This window comes from Hyla sarda, chromosome 5, assembly GCF_029499605.1.
Source record: "Hyla sarda isolate aHylSar1 chromosome 5, aHylSar1.hap1, whole genome shotgun sequence".
Taxonomy (NCBI): domain Eukaryota; kingdom Metazoa; phylum Chordata; class Amphibia; order Anura; family Hylidae; genus Hyla; species Hyla sarda.
This window is the reverse complement of record NC_079193.1, coordinates 290411444-290432091: the sequence shown is the minus strand read 5'-3', so window position 1 is coordinate 290432091 and position 20648 is coordinate 290411444. Positions and strand designations below refer to the sequence as shown.

The 20648-nt window shown below is 44.6% G+C and overlaps 1 protein-coding gene across 4 annotated transcripts in view; it reads right to left on the bottom strand.

The window, feature by feature from the left end:
• The window catches only part of LOC130274080 (lipoxygenase homology domain-containing protein 1-like), a 316463-nt gene that overhangs the window by 247300 nt on the left and 48515 nt on the right, over positions 1 to 20648 (bottom strand). For all 4 annotated transcript variants that reach the window (XM_056521934.1, XM_056521930.1, XM_056521931.1 and 1 more), the window contains 2 exons: positions 4387 to 4606; positions 749 to 903 (listed from right to left, as the gene is read on the bottom strand). In XM_056521934.1, coding sequence (XP_056377909.1) covers positions 749 to 903; positions 4387 to 4606 — 375 coding nt within the window. The remainder of the gene's footprint in view (positions 1 to 748; positions 904 to 4386; positions 4607 to 20648) is intronic.

Below are 20648 nucleotides of genomic sequence, written 5' to 3'. Positions count from 1 at the left end.
ACAGCCCACCCCCTTAATGCAAGTCTATGGGAGAGGGCGTTATGACCACCACACCCTCTCCCCTAGACTTGTATTGAGGGGGTGGACCGTGACGTCACAAGGGGGGCGGAGCCGTGACGTCACGATGCTCCGGCCCCTGTATTGTCCGTCATTACGCACAGAGCGAATTTGCTCTGTGCAGTAATGATAGCGGGGTGCTGCAGCGGAGATCCCGGGGGTCCCCATCGGCAGGACCCCAGCGATCTGACATCTTATCCCCTATCCTTTGGATAGGGGATAAGATGCTAGGGGCGGAGTACCCCTTTAAGTAGCACTCTGCTTTAAAAGGGACACATCAGGAGATTACAACATTGGAGGTTTAGGAGATGGAACCCCCACTAATCTATATGAAAAGAAGGTTCTACAAAGCTTTTTAGTGTCTTGTTCCTCTTATATCTCTTGCTAATGTTGCCAAAACTGCATTCGACTGACATGTAGAATTATACTAAGCCAAAATTAAGTATATCACATGGCTATCAACACTGGATCCAAGATCTGGAGGGTTCCAGGTTGAAAACTGAATTGACACAGGGCTCGGCAGTTCCATTTTTTTACGAGATTGGTTGGGGTTCTAGCTGACAGACCTTCATTGATCTGTATGACATGGAGAGGTTTACAAGAACTGTAAGTTATCACATCGTGAATACTATAATAATCAAGTCACTCAGCACTCAAGCAATAAACACTGGGTATTAAAACCTTGTTTTACCTTATCTCTTGTAAATTTGTCTCCGGGGATGGATGATTTGTGCAGTTTTCTTGCACCTGTGTCTCCTCTTTCTCCATAGAGAGTTATATATACATTAGCCAATGTCTCTGCTCCCCAATGATCACCAGTGTGCACAGACACAATATACTGATTAACTGAAAAGAGATTATTAGGAAGTCACTAGAAATGTAAACAGCATATGTACAAGGCTAAACCAACTTCTATTATAGTAACACTGAACTATGCAGTTCCTCCTCAACAACAGATGCCATTGCATGCACATGATCCTATTGAAATTCATCAACATAAAAAATGAATAGTACAGAATAGAAAAAAATTGAGTACTTGAAAGTTAATTAATTCACGGGGTAAGTAAGAAAAAGAAGAATTAGTGGCACTCACCTGGAAACTTACTTCTTGGTGCAATGAGTTTATCTGGGGGCTCATTGGTTTGGAACTTTTTACTGGCCTGCACCAGGTACAGAATTTCATAAATCACCCCCGAAGCTTATGTTCATGCGGTGGAATTTCTGAAAATATTCTGCTTGCAGAGTCCCATTGATTTCAGTGGGATTCTGCTGCACTGTGCAAACGGCAACATTTTTGCAGCAGAAATGGCCTCAGAAATCCCAATTCCAGCTTCTGCAGAAAAATTAAAGGGGTACTCTGCCCCTAGACATCTTATCCCTTATCCAAAGGATAGGGGATAAGATGTCTGATCGCGGGGGGCACGCTGCTGGGAACCCCCGCAATCTCTCCTGCAGCACCCCTTGTCATCTTGTGCATGGAGCAAGCTTCACTCCATGCCTGATGACTGGCGATACAGGGGCTAGAGGATCGGGATTTCACGCCTCGCCCCCTCAATGCAAGTCTATGGGAGAGAGCATGGCGGCCGCCACACCCCCTCCCACAGACTTGCATTGAGGGGGCGGGGCGTGACAACATGAGGGGCCGGCCCCTGTATCCCCAGTCATCAGGCACGGAGCTCGCTCGCTCCATGCACAAGATGACAAGGGGTGCTGCAGGAGAGATCGCGGGGGTCCCGGCGGGGGGGGACCTTTGGATAGGGGATAAGATGTCTAGACGAGGAGTACTCCTTTAAACCAGTTCAATGTTTCTGCAGATTTAGCTCGGATTCCATCCATAGAGATGCCGCATTTCCGAGTGGTCCTAGTGACGCCAAATCAAGCAAATGTGTGGAATGTCCACCTGTGTTTTCCTATTGGACATTCCACACATTTTCGGCCATGTGATCATAGCCTAAGTGTTCAAATTTGGACCAATGTTGTACCTCAAGGATCGTGCATGCATATACCAATACTGTGCACATGTGAACAATATACATGCATATTCTTCTTAAATGGTGATTGCCATTGCAGTACGCTCTTAAAATCATACACTAACTTTATAAACTTATGGCTTGTCACTAAGGTAATGCTCCATATTTTGGCAAATTATTTTTTTCATAAATAGCTGATATAAAAAAAGAAAACTGCCAAAAATGTACCAGGGCTGAATAAAAATGGCCCTTCTTCTTCTGGAAAACTGCAATGTACTTTATTAGTCACCAATTTAATCTACATATATCAGTATCTGTCTGTCTATCTGTAAATATATTTGTCATCTCTCTTTCATCTCTATTTGTAGGCATGCTTATCCATCCATGTATCCTAGCCCACCGCAAAAAATAAATCTATGTCCTTAGATTATTCCAAACATTTACACAAGACACATCAAGAACCATTACCATGTAAATGCACAAAACTGTTAAAAATAAAAACACATCTGTCTATAAATAAATAAGTGAAATATAGAAACATGAAAGCTCCTCTGGTATATCACTCAGTAGAAGTACAATGAAGTCTCTTAATAGACTTTGGTAGTTTAAATGATTGTTTACACTGATATTATCCTGATATCCCACGTTTTACACTTCCCATGGTCATCTATGTCCAAAGAATCCAACCAGGTTTTTTCACTCACCCAATTTGACTGCCAAATTCCAGCTATTTATAGCTCTGGATAAGTGGGAGACTACATTTGATCACTGAAGAAGGTCCCAGGCGGACCGAAACGCGTTTGATCCAGCTCAACAGCTCATTGACATTACCCTCAGTCTCAAACAAAGTACCAGACACACCGCGGACATCAGCTAGGACAACGAGTGGCAAAAACCACGAAACAGCTGTCTGCAGATGGGTAGAAACTTCCCTTTTGGGGAGTAGTCTGGCTTGGCATAAAATCCCGATCAGCTTTTTATATTCCTTAACAGGAGCTAAGCTGATACTAGGGAACATTACCTGAAAAGTTGATGTAATGAGCTGCTTTACATATTCCCCTACCCAGAATGCCAGCTGAGTGCTTAATGGCCTTCTGAAGCTCTGTTACACCAGGAGTGGTGGCCTCGCCCTGAGGAAAATACTTATCCCCTTTAGCTGCTCTCAGGCCTCTTACCCCAGCCAAGCCAGATCACCCTGCTCTGTACTGACGAGTGGCAAAAACCACAAAACAGCTGTCTGCAGATGGGTAGAAACTTCCCTTTTGAGGAGTAGTCTAGCTTGGCATAAAATCCTGATCAGCTTTTTATATTCCTTAACAGGAGCTAAGCTGATACCAGGGAACATTACCTGAAAAGGTGATGTAATGAGCTACTTTACATGTTCCCCTATATATATGTGTATATATATATATATATATATATATATATATATATATTTATTTATATATATTGTATATATGTTTTGTATTATTTCCTAAGACAATCAATGTTCTCAATGCATTGTGGTTTCTGAAAACTATTGACAATATTTTATTTGTCACATCTTTGAAAACTCAGTTTCAATCAATTCTTTGCTAAATATCTATTACCAGACATAAGTCTTTACTATAAAATGAATAGTGAATGTCTACTTTTAAATGTAATTTTCCTTTTTCTGTCTAAATAACAATCAATCATTTTCCAATAGATTACCGTATATACTCGAGTATAAGCCAAGTTTTTCAGCATGATTTTTCGTGCTGAAAACGCCCCCCTTGGCTTATACTCGAATGAACTCTCCGCCTGTCAATCCCTTCTCAGTGCTCTTCAACCTACGGACATCCAGATGTTGCAAAACTACAACTCCCAGCGGACCTTTAGAGGTATCAAAACTACAACTCCCAGCATGCCTGGACAGCCGATGGCTGTCAGGGCATGCTGGGAGTTGTGGTTTTGCAACATCTGGAGGTCTGCAGGTTGAAAACCACTAATGAAGGGATTGACAAGCGGTGATGATGAAGGGGGGGGGTGATGACGGGGGTCTGGATGATGACAGGGGGGGATGATGTATTTCCCACCCTAGGCTTATAGTCGAGTCAATAACTTTTCCTGGATTTTTGGGGTGAAATTAGGGGCCTCGGCTTATATTCGGGTCGGCTTATACTCGAGTATATACAGTACATAAAGTTCCTTTTTCCACCACTGTTCTGCAAATACCCCACATTAGGCATAAAATAATATACTGACAGCATATGGTGGTACTAGACAGATAAGGAGCCTACATATTATTTATGCATGCATATATGCACATAGAATTAATTTTTATTTTCACAATAATTCAGGTAATATCTAAACATTTCATGCAGTCACTTAAAGTTACCAGGTATAAGTTCTTGTTGATCATTAAACACCCGAAATTCTTTTATTGCTTCATCCTCTACATCATCCGCAAAGATCCAGCGGTTACTCTCAAACTGCACTTCCTGTCTGGTTTCTTGTTCTACCATATTTATGCTTTCCAAATGCCATCCTGGTAGAGTGGGTAAGTGATCACAAACAATGCGGATCTTGTAGATCTCTCCAACATCTTTTATAGGTACCTGTTTACATATATAAATGGATTAAAATTAAGTGAAAACAATTCAGCATAATATTATGAAATATAAAATACCATGTCATGCTGAATGGACACCAACCATCAGGATGTCAGTAAGACACCACTGTAAATCATCCGGGCAATACTGTTACTGTGTTATGCCCAGTACAAACCGGTCATATTTAGTGTTTGAAAGGAATATGCAGTATAGCATTGAAAATAGTTAATAAAATGCCCTCCCTGTGGGTAAAGCCAGAAGTTGGAGGATTACCACTTTCAACACACATTCTGCAGTATAAAAGCTTTCCACTAAGGTGATACAAATTTGGGACCCATGTCAATTGGATTTGTGCACACCTTCTGCCCATGTGTAATGGGCTACTTGGCCTGTACTAGTGGGGAATGGCTAGAATCCCATGTGCCTGGATATGTTGTAAGATATTAAATTAAGAAATGTTAAAATGTTTTACACTGTGTTTCTTTTTCATATAGGCATAGAATTGGCTGAGGAAAGTTTTCCTATACATTAAGAAGGTAGGAACCTTTTAGGAGGGAGGCGGAGCTAACTTAGAGCAGAGTGGAGGGAGGAGAGTGTCTGTCTATGGAGGCATGCTGAAGAAGCCTTTGAGGAGATGTAGTAAAGGACCTCACAGCCCTGGACTAGGCCACAGGCCTTAGGTATGGCTTAGTGACCCATCAGCTAAATTGCTGTATATTTCGAGATGCTGAACCTTACGATTGGGGTTTATATGTTTGTGCACCCTGTAGTTGGGAATTGCACTGTTTGAGACTAACTGAAGAGGAATTGCTTTCTAAGCAAGTGTCTGCCTGCATCTGGAAATCTGGCTACTGGAAGGATAGAGAAGCATAATTTGGAGGAAAACAAATGGGAAATCTGCTCCATCGTCAGCAAAGCTTGATTAGAAACTTATTAAAAAAAACTCTGTGCCTCCATATTGCCATCTAGAAGGTTTTGTATTACTGTAAGTCACTTCAGTCTGTGGCTACTTGTCTGCCTTTAACAACCTACAAACAGGGAATGCCCTTGTGGTCCATACTGCCATCATCCATTAGTGCAACCCCCTCAGCACTGTGACAATTTAGGGAGTGTTGAAGATATGGTGGAGCCCACCACTGTGACCAGACTTTGATCAGATCATGCCAACATTCCAGCCCAGGCAGCAGGCCTCCTGCTGAAATAAATCTATGCCACATGCACAGCTTATGTACAGTGGGGATCAAAAGTTTGGGCACCCCAGGTAAAAATTTATGTGCATAAAGAAGCCAAGGAAAGATGGAAAAATCTCCAAAATGCATCAAATTACAGATTAGACATTCTTATAATATGTCAACAAAAGTTAGGTTTTATTTCCATCATTTACACTTTTAAAAATAACAGAGAACAAAAAAATTGTGTCTGCAAAAATTTGGGCACCCTGCAGAGTTAATATCTAGTACTGCCCCCTTTGACAAGTATCACAGTTTGTAAATGCTTTTTGTATCCAGCCAATAGTCTTTCAATTCTTGTTTGAGGTATCTTTGCCCATTCTTCCTTACAAAGATCTTCCAGTTCTTTGAGATTTCTGGGCTGTCTGTAACGCACTGCTCTTTTAAGGTCTATCCATAGAATTTCAATTATGTTGAGGTCTGGAGATTGTGAATGCCATGGCAAAACCTTCAGTTTACGCCTCTTTATGTAATCCCCCTGTGGATTTTGAGGTGTGTTTAGGATCATTATCCATTTGTAGAAGTCATCCTCTCTTTAACTTCAGCTTTTTCCCAGATGGCATCAAGTTAGCATCCAAACTTTACTGAAATGTTATTGAATACATTTTTCCTTCTACTCGTGAGATGTTCCCTGTGCCACTGGCTGCAATACAACCCCAAAGCATGATTGATCCACCCCCATGCTTAACAGTTGGACAGAGGTTCTTTTCATTAAATTCTGTTCCCCTTCTTCTCCTAATGTACCTTTGCTCATTCCGGCCAAAAAGTTCAATTTAAACCTCATCGGTCCACAGAACCTGTTTCCAAAATGCATCAGGCTTGTCTATATGTTCATTTGCAAAGTTCAAACGCTGATTTTTGTGGTGAAGACGTAGAAGAGGTTTTCTTCTGATGACTCTTCCATGAAGACCATATTTGTAGAAGTATCTCTTTATACGGGAATAGTGTATCACAACTCCTGTGTCTGCCAGATCTTTCTGGAGGGATTGTGCAGTCAAACGTGGGTTTTGATTTGTTTTTCTCACAATCCTGCGAGCTGTTCTGTCTGATATTTTTCTTGGTCTTCCAGATCTTGCTTTAACTTCCACTGTTCCTGATGACTGTCATTTCTTAATTACATTCCGAACAGAGGATATTGACATCTGAAAAAGTTTTGCTATCTTCTTAAAGCCTTCTCCAGCTTTGTGAGCGTCAACTATTTTCAGTTTCAGATTTCTAGACAACTGCTTGTAAGAACCCATGGTGCTGATTGTTGGGACAAGGTCAGATGAGTCTGAGCATTTAAAACCTTTGAGATTGACATCACCTGGTCTTCCCAGATGATGATGAGAACAATCCATGACACTGGCAGGTCTCAGCTTTGCAAAGGGGGCAGTGCATGCTATAAATTCTGCAGGGTGCCCAAACTTTTGCAGATGCCATTTTTTTGTTTTCTGTTATTTTGAAAATGTAAATGATGGAAATAAAATCTAACTTTTGTTGACATATTATAAGAAAATCCAAACAGCTCACCCCGCCTGGACAATCGGAGCATGGATCCAGGTGCTGGACAACACCGAGAATGTAGAGAAGAAAGCAGAGTTGGATCCAGCTTCAAAGGCAATAAAACCGTCTTTATTCAAGGGACATACAAGGAACAGCAGAGGTTACGCGTTTCAAGTGCCAAGCGCTCTTAGTCCTACCAAGGTATGACTAAGAGCGCTTGACGCTTGAAACACGTAACCTCTGCTGTGCCTTGTATGTCCCTTGAATAAAGACGGTTTTATTGCCTTTGAAGCTGGATCCAACTCTGCTTTCTTCTCTATATTATAAGAATGTCTTATCTGTAATTTGATGCATTTTGGAGATTTTTCCATTTTTCCTTGGCTTCTTTATGCACATTAATATAAATTTTTACCTGGGGTGCCCAAACTTTTGATTGCCACTGTATGCTCTTAATTTATTTTTTTTTATATACCATGAATCGGTTGTTCCACCAACTTTATTGTATTTCACTGAATAGGGCTCACTAGAATATCACTATTTGTAAAAACATTACCTTTTTTCAATTGCCTTATTCAGAATATATTCCTCTACCTTTGGCCCTTGTGCCTGTCTTGTTATACAATACAGTTGTCCAAGACTATACTTCCGTATCTAGTCTGTGCACACACGCAGAAGAGCAAGTCACTTCACTTCTCACCTGTTCTATGCTATCAAATCCCGCTCTCACAGTTGACCAGTCTTTTACGTTCCTTTGGTGCTGTCTGACTGTCTGGCTGCCTACCTGCTTTTCCAGGCAACTGGCCACTGGGTAACCACCTGGCTATAGGTGAGGGTTGCGGGGGGTGGTAGTTTGAGCCTGGTAGCTGATGTGGGCGTGGTGGTGAGGAAGCAGAAATGGGCAGGGGAGGGAGAACTGAGCATGAATGACCAAAGATTATGAGCAATCATTTTAGGAACAATAATAGTGCCTACACAAACAAATAAACTTAGTGCTCTCCTAACAGTAGTGGCACCCTCTTACTACCTCGACAAAGTAATGATACCCCATAATGTCTTTATCACAGTAATATGGCAGTGTCTCACGTTTTTTTTTTAATATGGTTTGAGAGGAGTACCTGACCATATCACATGGTATGTAAAAATGTACTGTACTGTTGTTTAAAGGGGTACTGCACTGAAAAAATTTTTTTTTTTTTAAATCAACTGGTGCTGGAAAGTTAAACAGATTTGTAAATTACTTATATTCAAAAAATCTTAATCCTTCCAGTACTTATAAGCTGCTGTATGATCAACAGGAAGTTCTTTTATTTTTGAATTCCCTCTCTGTCTGACCACAGTGCTCTCTGCTGACACCTCTGTCCATTTTAGGAACTTGCTCTGGACAGTCCCTGATATTGACAGAGGTGTCAGCAAAGGATAGCTGAGCAAGGACCCTGTTACGCTATGCGCTCCGGCCTCACATGCTGGCCGTGAGTGCATGGTCCCCTTACCTTCTGCTGCTGACGGGGCTGGGACTCGCATTGCGGGATGCACCCGCATGCGAGCCCCAGTCTGTCACTCTCCAGGTGTTTCCCCTGCCTCTGCTTCCGCCTCTCTGCTCCTGCTTAGGGCGTGCGTGTGCCGGAGCTTTAAGATTTAAAGGGCCAGTACGCTCATAAGTGTAACCACCTGTGTCTTGTTTATAAATTCCTCCACCCTCCTCAGTTCTCTGCCGGATCTTTGTTGCCTTGTGCCTAGTGAAAGCGTTCCATAGTATTGCCTTGCCGTGTACCAGATCTCCTGCTCTTGTAACTTGACCTTGCTTCTCTGTCGCCTGCCTACTGAACTTCTACGCTACTGTGCCGCCTGCCCTGACCTACAGCTATCCTGACTACGACTTGTCTCATCCCTCCTGTGCCTCGCATCTCCTCAGCCGCCTGTGTGGTCGAGCCGTGCCAGGGGTAGCGACCTGGGTGTTGCCTGCAGCTGCAAGCCCATCCTGCTTTGCGGCAGGTTCTGGTGAAGACCAGTGACACTTTAGACTCCGCTCCCTGGTACGGTCCGAGTCATCTGCCACACAGGTCCAGCGGATCCACATACACCGGAGTTCCTGTCTTCAGAAACGTGAGTGTTACAGACCCCTTAACAAACTTTTGTGAACTTCCAGTTGGGCCATATGGACATGTTCTGTTATGAGTCAACCTCCGAAATTTTCCAAACTCAAGAACTGCTCAGGTCTATACTCCACGTGAGTTAACTCCTTCAGTACCATCTGCCAAAATCTACCTCAGGTACTGTTTGTGTTGAAACTGTGCAAGATCTGTGTCTCCCTTTATATTGCAACATCCTTTAAGTCCCAATGGCTTGGTTTAAACTGCATAGAATGGGACTTCCACACCGCCAACCAGGACACTGTCACTAGGAAGTTCCCCAGTGTATATTAACTATATACATAAGTGCAGGCCCTTACCCTTGGCAATTGTGTAATGAATCTAAGGGACACTTAAGGTTCCTCATCCTCACCACTCTAGCCACCCATGACATTGTACATCATGGATCGGGTGAGCAGGCATGACGCGGGTCCGCAGGTCAGGTCTACTTCATAACGGGAGATGCCCACTGCTGAAGACATCTGCCGGTAATGATACATTGGTGATCGCTCCGATGTTTGTAATTTAACTGGTAAAAACATGGTTTAAACATTAAATGCCGCTATTCCCTGGTGTCTAGTGGTCCCATAGACCCCCCCCCCCTGTGATGTAATGGGTTGCTAGGGAAGCCCGCGGCCTTACCTGTTCCTCAGCGTCTTCCCTGGCTCTGTGATTGTTGAAGGCTGCCTTTGGCAGTACTTAGCAATCGAGCACAGATTTCAAGGATCAATGTAATGCAATAGCATTACATTGATATATGTAAGCCATTTAATGATGGCTTATGATAGGCCCCTAGGGGGGCCAAAAGTTCTGTAAAAAAAAAGTAAAAAAATATGTTTTTAAAATATAAAAAAAATCCCTCCCCTAATAAAAATATAAATCACCCCCCTTTTCTAATTTTTTTTTAAATAAAAAACTGTACAAAAAAAGAAAAAATGCACAAATTTTGTATCACTATGTGTGTAATTGTCTGAACTATTAAATTATCATGTTTCTGATCCTGTACTGTGAACGGCGTACACATAAAAAAATTCCAAATGCCAAAACTGATGATATTTGGGTACATTGCCATTTTAAAAAACGTAATAAAAATCAGATCAAAAAGTCAGAACAAAACAAGAGTGGTACAAAAAAAATACAGCTCATGGCGCACAAAATAAACCCTAACACAGCTCTGTAGGTGGAAAAATAAAAACAGTATAGGGGTGAGAACATAATAATGAACAAAGTTTTTTTCTCTTTTTAAAGTTTTAATTTTTTTTTTTTTACCATAAAACGAAAAAAAATTTATACAAGTTTGGTATCATTGAAATCGTACCGACCCATAGAATAAAGATAGCATGTCAGATTTACCATATTTCAAACTCTAAAAAAAAATATTGCCATAGAAAACTATACAATTCCATGTTTTTTTTCTGGCTTCATAATACATTGTATGATTTAAAAAAAAGTGTATTAGTGGAAAGTACAACTTGTCACGCAGAAATACAACTTTTTCAATACAACTTTTTCAGTCAAAAATAAAAAAGTTATGGGTCTTACAAGGCAAGGAGGATAAAAACGTGAGCCACAAAATACATTTTTCTCGGTCATGAAGGGGTTAACCATATCTTTCTCCACTCAGGGACTCTGTATGCAACTACAGTACATCTTCCTCTGCTTTGCATATTTAGGGTCTATTCACATGTACAGTATTCTGCATAGATTTGATGCGCAGGATTTGAAGCTGTGTTCAGTCATTTAGTTTACATTGAAATCTACAGCAGAAAATCCTGTCCATCAAATCTGCGCAGAATACTGTACGTGTGAATAGACCCTTAAGAGCCATTGTCACATTTGATTGTTTGGTGTCTTAGTGCTGAGATCATCAGAACAAGCAGGGAGAAGTACACACAAGTGCTCTGCTTCACGGCTGAGATCTCTATCTATTATAAGTCTATGAGGCTGTATAGCGTAGCTGGACAGAGATCGCTGTGCGCCAGACCATCCAGGCCTATCCCTGCTCGTTGTAATGATTGGTGAGGGCCTCAGCACTCTCTATGACATGTCAAAAGCTTTCTGAAATGGCAGACACTTAGCAGTATTGCTGTCTGACTGGATAAGGTTTTGCACCTTTGCTCTACAGTCTACAGCTATAAGCCAAGCTTCCTCTGTTAACAATGTTAAGCCGGACACGAAAATTTAATTTAAAATTTAAAATAACTATTTATAGTGTAATGTTAATGTTTAATAAATACTAATAGACCCATAGAGTAATAAATTCAGACTTTGCCCCTTTATTCCCTTATGCCTCCCCATCTTCAATAATGCCACCAATGGCACTAGTATAGCTAAAGTATATCTAAATGCAGAGTTTGCTCTATGGTACTTGCTTCTTTTTTTAATGGCAATGATATACTGTACATTAAGGCACATTTAAAGGATAAGCAGTTGTGTACATGCAGAGTAGCACTATTTCTGACCATAACTTGTATATGGCACTATTTTCCCTTGTACAAGCTTTGGCTCTAAGTTTTAGTTGTTCTTGAGCTAGTGTGTAGAGATTAGCTGCTATGATGTCTCCCATACACAGCACACATATGGGAGGATATCCTACTCCCCTATATCTCTATAGCGCACCTCCAGAAACAGCAACAGCATGAAGGACATCTTAGAGCAGTAATGAGTCACTGGGTGACATGTAACACTTACTTAAATGTGCTGGAGCCTCTACTTGTGTTTTTCTATCTCTAGCCATCCCTCCTCCTCCTCTCCCCTCTCCTTGGACCTCTATGGGCAAGAGCAAGGCCGTATTTGCCATTAGGGACACATGGGCCCGTGCTTAGAGCAGCAGTGTTCAGGGGGCAGCACTTCAGTGAGTAAAACACGTTTTTATCACTTGGAGCAGTAAAACCTTTTTCTATGATTCCCTATGAAGCGGCTATGCATCACTGTGAAGCAGCACATGCTATCTTCCATGAATCAGCAAATGTCAATCAAGTCTGTAGAAAAGTTTTAGGGGTGAGCTGATTCATTTATTTTCTTATATATACATTTGAAGCAGCTGCTGACATGCTGTGGTCTAGAGAGAAAAATTCTACCCCACAACTACCAAGAGAAAATTCAGGGTGGATTCTGCTTGCAGAAGTCTCCCATTGATTTCAATGGGAGTCTGCTGCACTGTAAACACTGCAGAATTTCTGTGGTGGAATTTCCGTCATGGATCTGGATTCCGCCAAAAGAATGAACATACAGCACAGCCCTTATTTCCACAGTACAATTCTTCAATAAATAGGTTCCAATTCCATGTCATTTCCATTGTGGAATTCCTTCAGTGTAAACCAGCCCTTATAGTACAAAAGGTCTATTAGCGTGCACTTTGATTTATGCACAGTTTGTTGAAACAACAGTGAGCATTAAATTTATATTAAATCATGAGGAAAATGCTGAAAAAAAGAGCAATTCTGCTATATAGTTGTTGTTTTTTTTACCCCAGTTATCAATCAATGTGTAAAAGGGGTAATCCGTTAAAATAAACTTACACTTGTTTAGGAATTGGAGACGGGAGCGTACCAAGGATGGGTAAGTAGCTGGCCCCTGTCAAGAGTGTCACGATGCCGGCTGGCAGGTAGTGGACCCTCTGTGCCAGAGAGGGATAGGCGTGGACCGTGCTAGTGGACCGGTTCTAAGCCACTACTGGTTTTCACCAGAGCCCGCCGCAAAGCGGGATGGTCTTGCTGCGGCGGTAGTGACCAGGTCGTATCCACTAGCAACGGCTCACCTCTCTGGCTGCTGAAGATAGGCGCGGTACAAGGGAGTAGGCAGAAGCAAGGTCGGACGTAGCAGAAGGTCGGGGCAGGCAGCAAGGATCGTAGTCAGGGGCAACGGCAGAAGGTCTGGAAACACTGGCAAGGGACACACAGGGAACGCTTTCACTGGCACTAAGGCAACAAGATCCGGCAAGGGAGTGCAAGGGAAGTGAGGTAATATAGGGAGTGCACAGGTGATAACTCTAATTGGAACCACTGCGCCAATCAGCGGCGCAGTGGCCCTTTAAATCGCAGAGACCCGGCGCGCGCGCGCCCTAGGGAGCGGGGCCGCGCGCGCCGGGACAGAACAGACGGGGAGCGAGTCAGGTAGGAGAGCCGGGGTGCGCATCGCGAGCGGGCGCTACCCGCATCGCGAATCGCATCCCGGCTAGCAGCAGGATCGCAGCGCCCCGGGTCAGAGGACGTGACCGGGGCGCTGCAGCGGAGGAGGTGAAGCGAGCGCTCCGGGGAGGAGCGGGAACCCGGAGCGCTCGGCGTAACAGTACCCCCCCCCTTGGGTCTCCCCCTCTTCTTGGAGCCTGAGAACCTGAGGAGCAGACTTTTGTCAAGGATGTTGTCCTCAGGTTCCCAGGATCTCTCTTCAGGACCACAACCCTCCCAGTCTACTAAAAAAAAATTTTTTCCTCTGACCTTTTTGGCAGCCAAAATCTCCTTGACCGAGAAGACGTCCGAGGAGCCGGAAACAGGAGTGGGAGGAACAGATTTGGGAGAAAAACGGTTGAGGATGAGTGGTTTGAGAAGAGAGACGTGAAAGGCATTAGGGATACGAAGAGAAGGAGGAAGAAGAAGTTTATAAGAGACAGGATTAATTTGACACAGAATTTTGAAAGGACCAAGATAGCGTGGTCCCAACTTGTAGCTAGGGACACGGAAGCGGACATATTTAGCGGAGAGCCATACCTTGTCTCCAGGGGAAAAAACGGGGGGAGCTCTTCTTTTCTTATCCGCGAACCTCTTCATGCGTGAAGAAGCCTGTAAGAGAGAATTTTGGGTCTCTCTCCATATAATGGAAAGGTCACGAGAAATTTCATCCACAGCGGGCAGACCAGAGGGCAAGGGGGTAGGGAGGGGGGGAAGAGGGTGACGGCCGTACACCACGAAAAATGGGGATTTGGAGGAAGATTCAGAGACCCTGAAGTTATACGAGAATTCGGCCCATGGAAGGAGATCTGCCCAGTCATCCTGGCGGGAGGAAACAAAATGTCGCAAATAATCACCCAGGATCTGGTTAATTCTTTCTACTTGTCCATTGGACTGGGGATGATATGCAGAGGAAAAATTTAATTTAATCTTGAGTTGTTTACAGAGAGCTCTCCAGAATTTAGACACGAATTGGACCCCTCTATCCGAGACAATCTGCGTAGGCAACCCGTGAAGACGAAAAATGTGTACAAAAAATTGTTTAGCCAACTGAGGCGCAGAAGGAAGACCAGGAAGAGGAATGAAATGTGCCATTTTGGAGAATCGATCAACGACCACCCAAATAACGGTGTTGCCACGGGAAGGGGGTAAATCAGTAATAAAATCCATACCAATCAGAGACCAAGGCTGTTCGGGGACAGGCAGAGGATGAAGAAAACCAGCGGGCTTCTGGCGAGGAGTCTTATCCCGGGCACAGATAGTGCAGGCTCGCACAAAGTCCCCAACATCCGTCTCCAGAGTTGGCCACCAATAGAAGCGGGAGATGAGTTGCACAGATTTCTTGATGCCCGCATGACCTGCGAGATGGGAGGAGTGACCCCATTTGAGGATTCCGAGGCGTTGGCGTGGAGAAACAAAGGTCTTTCCTGGAGGAGTCTGTCTGATGGAGGCAGGAGAAGTGGAGATCAGGCAGTCAGGTGGAATGATGTGTTGCGGAGGGAGATCAACTTCTGAGGCATCCGAGGAACGAGAGAGAGCATCGGCTCTAATGTTCTTATCGGCAGGACGAAAGTGAATCTCAAAATTAAATCGGGCAAAGAACAGAGACCACCGGGCCTGGCGAGGATTCAGCCGTTGGGCCGACTGGAGGTAGGAGAGGTTCTTGTGGTCGGTGTAGATAATAACAGGAAATCTTGATCCCTCCAGCAGATGCCTCCATTCCTCAAGTGCTAATTTAATGGCTAGAAGTTCTCGATCCCCGATGGAGTAGTTCCTCTCCGCTGGAGAGAAGGTCCTAGAGAAAAAACCACAAGTGACAGCATGCCCGGAAGGATTTTTTTGTAGAAGAACAGCTCCAGCTCCTACTGAGGAGGCATCAACCTCCAATAGGAAGGGTTTGGAAGGGTCAGGTCTGGAGAGCACGGGAGCCGAAGAAAAGGCAGACTTGAGTTGTTTAAAGGAGTCTTCTGCTTGAGGAGGCCAGGACTTGGGATCAGCATTTTTCTTGGTTAAAGCCACGATAGGAGCCACAATGGTAGAAAAATGTGGAATAAATTGCCTGTAATAATTGGCGAACCCCAAAAAGCGTTGGATAGCACGGAGTCCGGAGGGGCGTGGCCAATTTAAGACGGCAGAGAGTTTGTCTGGATCCATCTGTAGTCCCTGGCCAGAGACCAAATATCCTAGAAAAGGAAGAGATTGGCATTCAAACAGACATTTCTCAATTTTGGCATAGAGTTGGTTGTCACGAAGTCTCTGAAGAACCATACGGACATGCCGGCGGTGTTCCTCTAGATTGGCAGAAAAAATTAGGATATCGTCCAGATATACCACAACACAGGAGTATAATAGATCACGAAAAATTTCATTGACAAAGTCTTGGAAGACGGCAGGGGCATTGCACAGTCCAAAGGGCATGACCAGATACTCAAAGTGTCCATCTCTGGTGTTAAATGCCGTTTTCCACTCGTCCCCCTCTCTGATGCGGATGAGGTTATAGGCGCCTCTTAAGTCCAATTTAGTGAAGATGTGGGCACCTTGGAGGCGATCAAAGAGTTCAGAGATGAGGGGTAAGGGGTAGCGGTTCTTAACCGTGATTTTATTAAGACCGCGGTAGTCAATGCAAGGACGTAGGGAGCCATCTTTTTTGGAGACAAAGAAAAATCCGGCTCCGGCAGGAGAGGAGGATTTACGGATAAAGCCCCTTTTTAGATTCTCCTGGACGTATTCGGACATGGCAAGAGTCTCTGGGGCAGAGAGAGGATAAATTCTGCCCCGGGGTGGAGTAGTACCCGGGAGGAGGTCGATAGGGCAATCATAAGGCCTGTGAGGAGGTAGAGTCTCAGCTTGTTTTTTGCAGAAAACATCCGCGAAGTCCATATAGGCCTTGGGGAGACCGGTTACTGGAGGAACCACAGAGTTACGGCAAGGGTTACTGGGAAGCGGTTTTAGACAGTTCTTGGAACAAGAGGACCCCCAACTCTTGATCTCCCCAGTGGACCAATCCAGGGTTGGGGAATGAAGTTGAAGCCAGGGAAGTCCAAGGAGAATCTCCGAGGTGCAATTGGGGAGGACCAAAAGTTCAATCCTCTCATGATGAGATCCGATGCTCATAAGAAGGGGCTCCGTGCGGAAACGTATGGTACAGTCCAATCTTTCATTATTTACACAATTGATGTAGAGGGGTCTGGCGAGACTGGTCACTGGGATGTTGAACCTGTTGACGAGAGAGGCCAAAATAAAATTTCCTGCAGAACCAGAGTCCAAGAAGGCCACTGTAGAGAAGGAGAAGGCAGAAGCAGACATCCGCACAGGCACAGTAAGACGTGGAGAAGCAGAGTAGACATCAAGGACTGTCTCATCTTTGTGCGGAGTCAGCGTACGTCTTTCCAGGCGGGGAGGACGGATAGGACAATCCCTCAGGAAGTGTTCGGTACTAGCACAGTACAGGCAGAGGTTCTCCATACGGCGTCGTGTCCTCTCTTGAGGTGTCAGGCGAGACCGGTCGACCTGCATAGCCTCCACGGCGGGAGGCACAGGAACAGATTGCAGGGGACCAGAGGAGAGAGGAGCCGAGGAGACGAAACGCCTCGTGCGAACAGAGTCCATATCTTGGCGGAGTTCCTGACGCCTTTCAGAAAAACGCATGTCAATGCGAGTGGCTAGGTGAATAAGTTCATGTAGATTAGCAGGAATTTCTCGTGCGGCCAGAACATCTTTAATGTTGCTGGATAGGCCTTTTTTGAAGGTCGCGCAGAGGGCCTCATTATTCCAGGACAATTCTGAAGCAAGTGTACGGAATTGTACGGCATACTCGCCAACGGAAGAATTACCCTGGACCAGGTTCAACAGGGCAGTCTCAGCAGAAGAGGCTCGGGCAGGTTCCTCAAAGACACTTCGGATTTCCGAGAAGAAGGAGTGTACTGAGGCAGTGACGGGGTCATTGCGGTCCCAGAGCGGTGTGGCCCATGACAGGGCTTTTCCGGACAGAAGACTGACTACGAAAGCCACCTTAGACCTTTCAGTGGGAAACAGGTCCGACATCATCTCCAGATGCAGGGAACATTGGGAAAGGAAGCCACGGCAAAACTTAGAGTCCCCATCAAACTTATCCGGCAAGGATAAGCGTATCCCAGGAGCGGCCACTCGCTGCGGAGGAGGTGCAGGAGCTGGCGGAGGAGATGACTGCTGAAGCTGTGGTAGCAACTGTTGTAGCATAACGGTCAGTTGAGACAGCTGTTGGCCTTGTTGCGCAATCTGTTGTGACTGCTGGGCGACCACCGTGGTGAGGTCAGCGACAACTGGCAGAGGAACTTCAGCGGGATCCATGGCCGGATCTACTGTCACGATGCCGGCTGGCAGGTAGTGGACCCTCTGTGCCAGAGAGGGATAGGCGTGGACCGTGCTAGTGGACCGGTTCTAAGCCACTACTGGTTTTCACCAGAGCCCGCCGCAAAGCGGGATGGTCTTGCTGCGGCGGTAGTGACCAGGTCGTATCCACTAGCAACGGCTCACCTCTCTGGCTGCTGAAGATAGGCGCGGTACAAGGGAGTAGGCAGAAGCAAGGTCGGACGTAGCAGAAGGTCGGGGCAGGCAGCAAGGATCGTAGTCAGGGGCAACGGCAGAAGGTCTGGAAACACTGGCAAGGGACACACAGGGAACGCTTTCACTGGCACTAAGGCAACAAGATCCGGCAAGGGAGTGCAAGGGAAGTGAGGTAATATAGGGAGTGCACAGGTGATAACTCTAATTGGAACCACTGCGCCAATCAGCGGCGCAGTGGCCCTTTAAATCGCAGAGACCCGGCGCGCGCGCGCCCTAGGGAGCGGGGCCGCGCGCGCCGGGACAGAACAGACGGGGAGCGAGTCAGGTAGGAGAGCCGGGGTGCGCATCGCGAGCGGGCGCTACCCGCATCGCGAATCGCATCCCGGCTAGCAGCAGGATCGCAGCGCCCCGGGTCAGAGGACGTGACCGGGGCGCTGCAGCGGAGGAGGTGAAGCGAGCGCTCCGGGGAGGAGCGGGAACCCGGAGCGCTCGGCGTAACAAAGAGATCACATGGGGTTCCAGTGGTCAGGCCCTCTGCAATCAGACACGTATCCCAAATCCTGTGGAAAGGGGATAAGTGTCTGATAAATTCAGTTACCCGGAATACCCCTTTAACTTTTGTACGGGAGTATAGGAATTCACCAAATAAGTCTATTTTTTCTTTTGCGCTTGTTTTGTTATATCCTCACATGTCTTTTATCTCATAGTACAAAAAAGTATTCTTGTAAAGTGGCATTTGCTCCGAATGTCATCTTGGGAAGTCACTAAGGTTATCCATGTACTGTATATCCTGGCCACACTACTATTTTGAAGTATCAAAATGTTATGCTTGTTCTTACCAAAAAACTAATCTTCAGAGCAAGGGAACTACTGTATCCCAAACTTTTGTAGAAGTAAAATATTTGTATTTCCATCTGAGATGTAAATATTTGGAATGACCATTTTTAGAAGCTGAGTATTTTAAAATTTTGAAAAATACAAATTTTTCTATTTTTCTATTTTTTATTTTTTTATGCAAGTATGGAAAAAAAATGTACCACTTTCTTAAAGAAAGATATGTCACAAAAAATTATCTCAGAATCAGAAAGACAAGTAAAAGCACCTCAGAGTTATTAATTCATAATGTGCCTGTGTCCTTAAAGGAAATCTGTCATCAGTATCACCCACACTAACCTGCCATACAGGCTTGTAGTGTGGGTGACACTGATCAAAATAATACTTAATACATTTTGATCAGTCGCTCTGTTCCACCGTAATTCTTCTTTTTCTGTATATGCAAATTAGTTGCTTGGAGCACGGGCGGAGCTACGAACCCTGCACTGTGACGTCATCTTCGCCAGGGGGGCGCTTCCATCTTCACAATCTCCCTCCTTGCTCGCTCGGTGTACTTTACTGTTCGGCACATGCCCCTCTGACTGGGTACACCTAGAAGCAGTGTACGGTTGAACTTCATTCCTGCATCCTTGCATGCCTGAACGCCGCTTCCGGGTGTACCCAGGGAACAGCGCATGTGCCGAACAGTAACGTACACGGAGCAAGCAGGGAGGGGGATTATGTAGATGGAGAAGCCTGGTAGAGCGCCCACCCAGCAAAGATGACATCAAAGTGCCCAGAGCAGGATTCGTAGCTCTGCCCGTGCCCCAAACAACTAATTTGCATACAAAGAAAAAGCGGAACAGAGCGACGGATCAAGATGCGGTAAGTATAATTTTGATCAGTATGACAGGCTAGTGTGGGTGATGCTTACAGATTTCCTTTAAAGCTTACCTGTTATAGTGCAAAAAAAAAAAGAAAAAAAGTGATATGTTACTCAGGACCCAATCCTGATTATGTGCATATAATTTTTATGTGTCTCGGACCTATATATCCAGAGATATAAGCATTTATCTCTAGTGAGTTACTTTATCATTGTGCAGGCTGGAGGGGGCGTGTCAGGCTGTCTCCCTCACAGGAGCAAGCCTGGGCAGTCAGCCAATCAGTACTCTCTACTCTGTATCCCTTTCCTCTCTGGTTTTATGCTGTGTCATGTGTCAGAGGAAGATGCTTGGAGCTTGCCTGCAGTAATCAGAAGACATTATGGTGAATTCATAACAGGATAAAATGTATAAATATAAGAATAGATCTTTATAAAATTAGTGCAAGGATTTTTTTAGATAAAACTACAGCATTTTTATGAATACATGTTCCATCTGTTTTATCTTCTCCTAGTAAAGCTAGATGCTAATCAGCATAGCTGTCACTATGTGTGTCATTCATCTTTCACAGACTCCTGAATGTCTGATCAACTTCTTTGTCATTCAGGAGTCCGAGAAAGCTTTGACTATTTCAGCATGCTGGGAGTTGTAGTTTAGTAACAACTGAAGCTGCACTGTTTGTAAATAACTGTGTTAGAGCAGTGTTGCCTCCAGCTGTTGTAAAACTACAGCTCCCAGCATGTCCACACATCCTTTATCTGTAGTTTTGCATACACAATAGAAATCTCCTATACTGG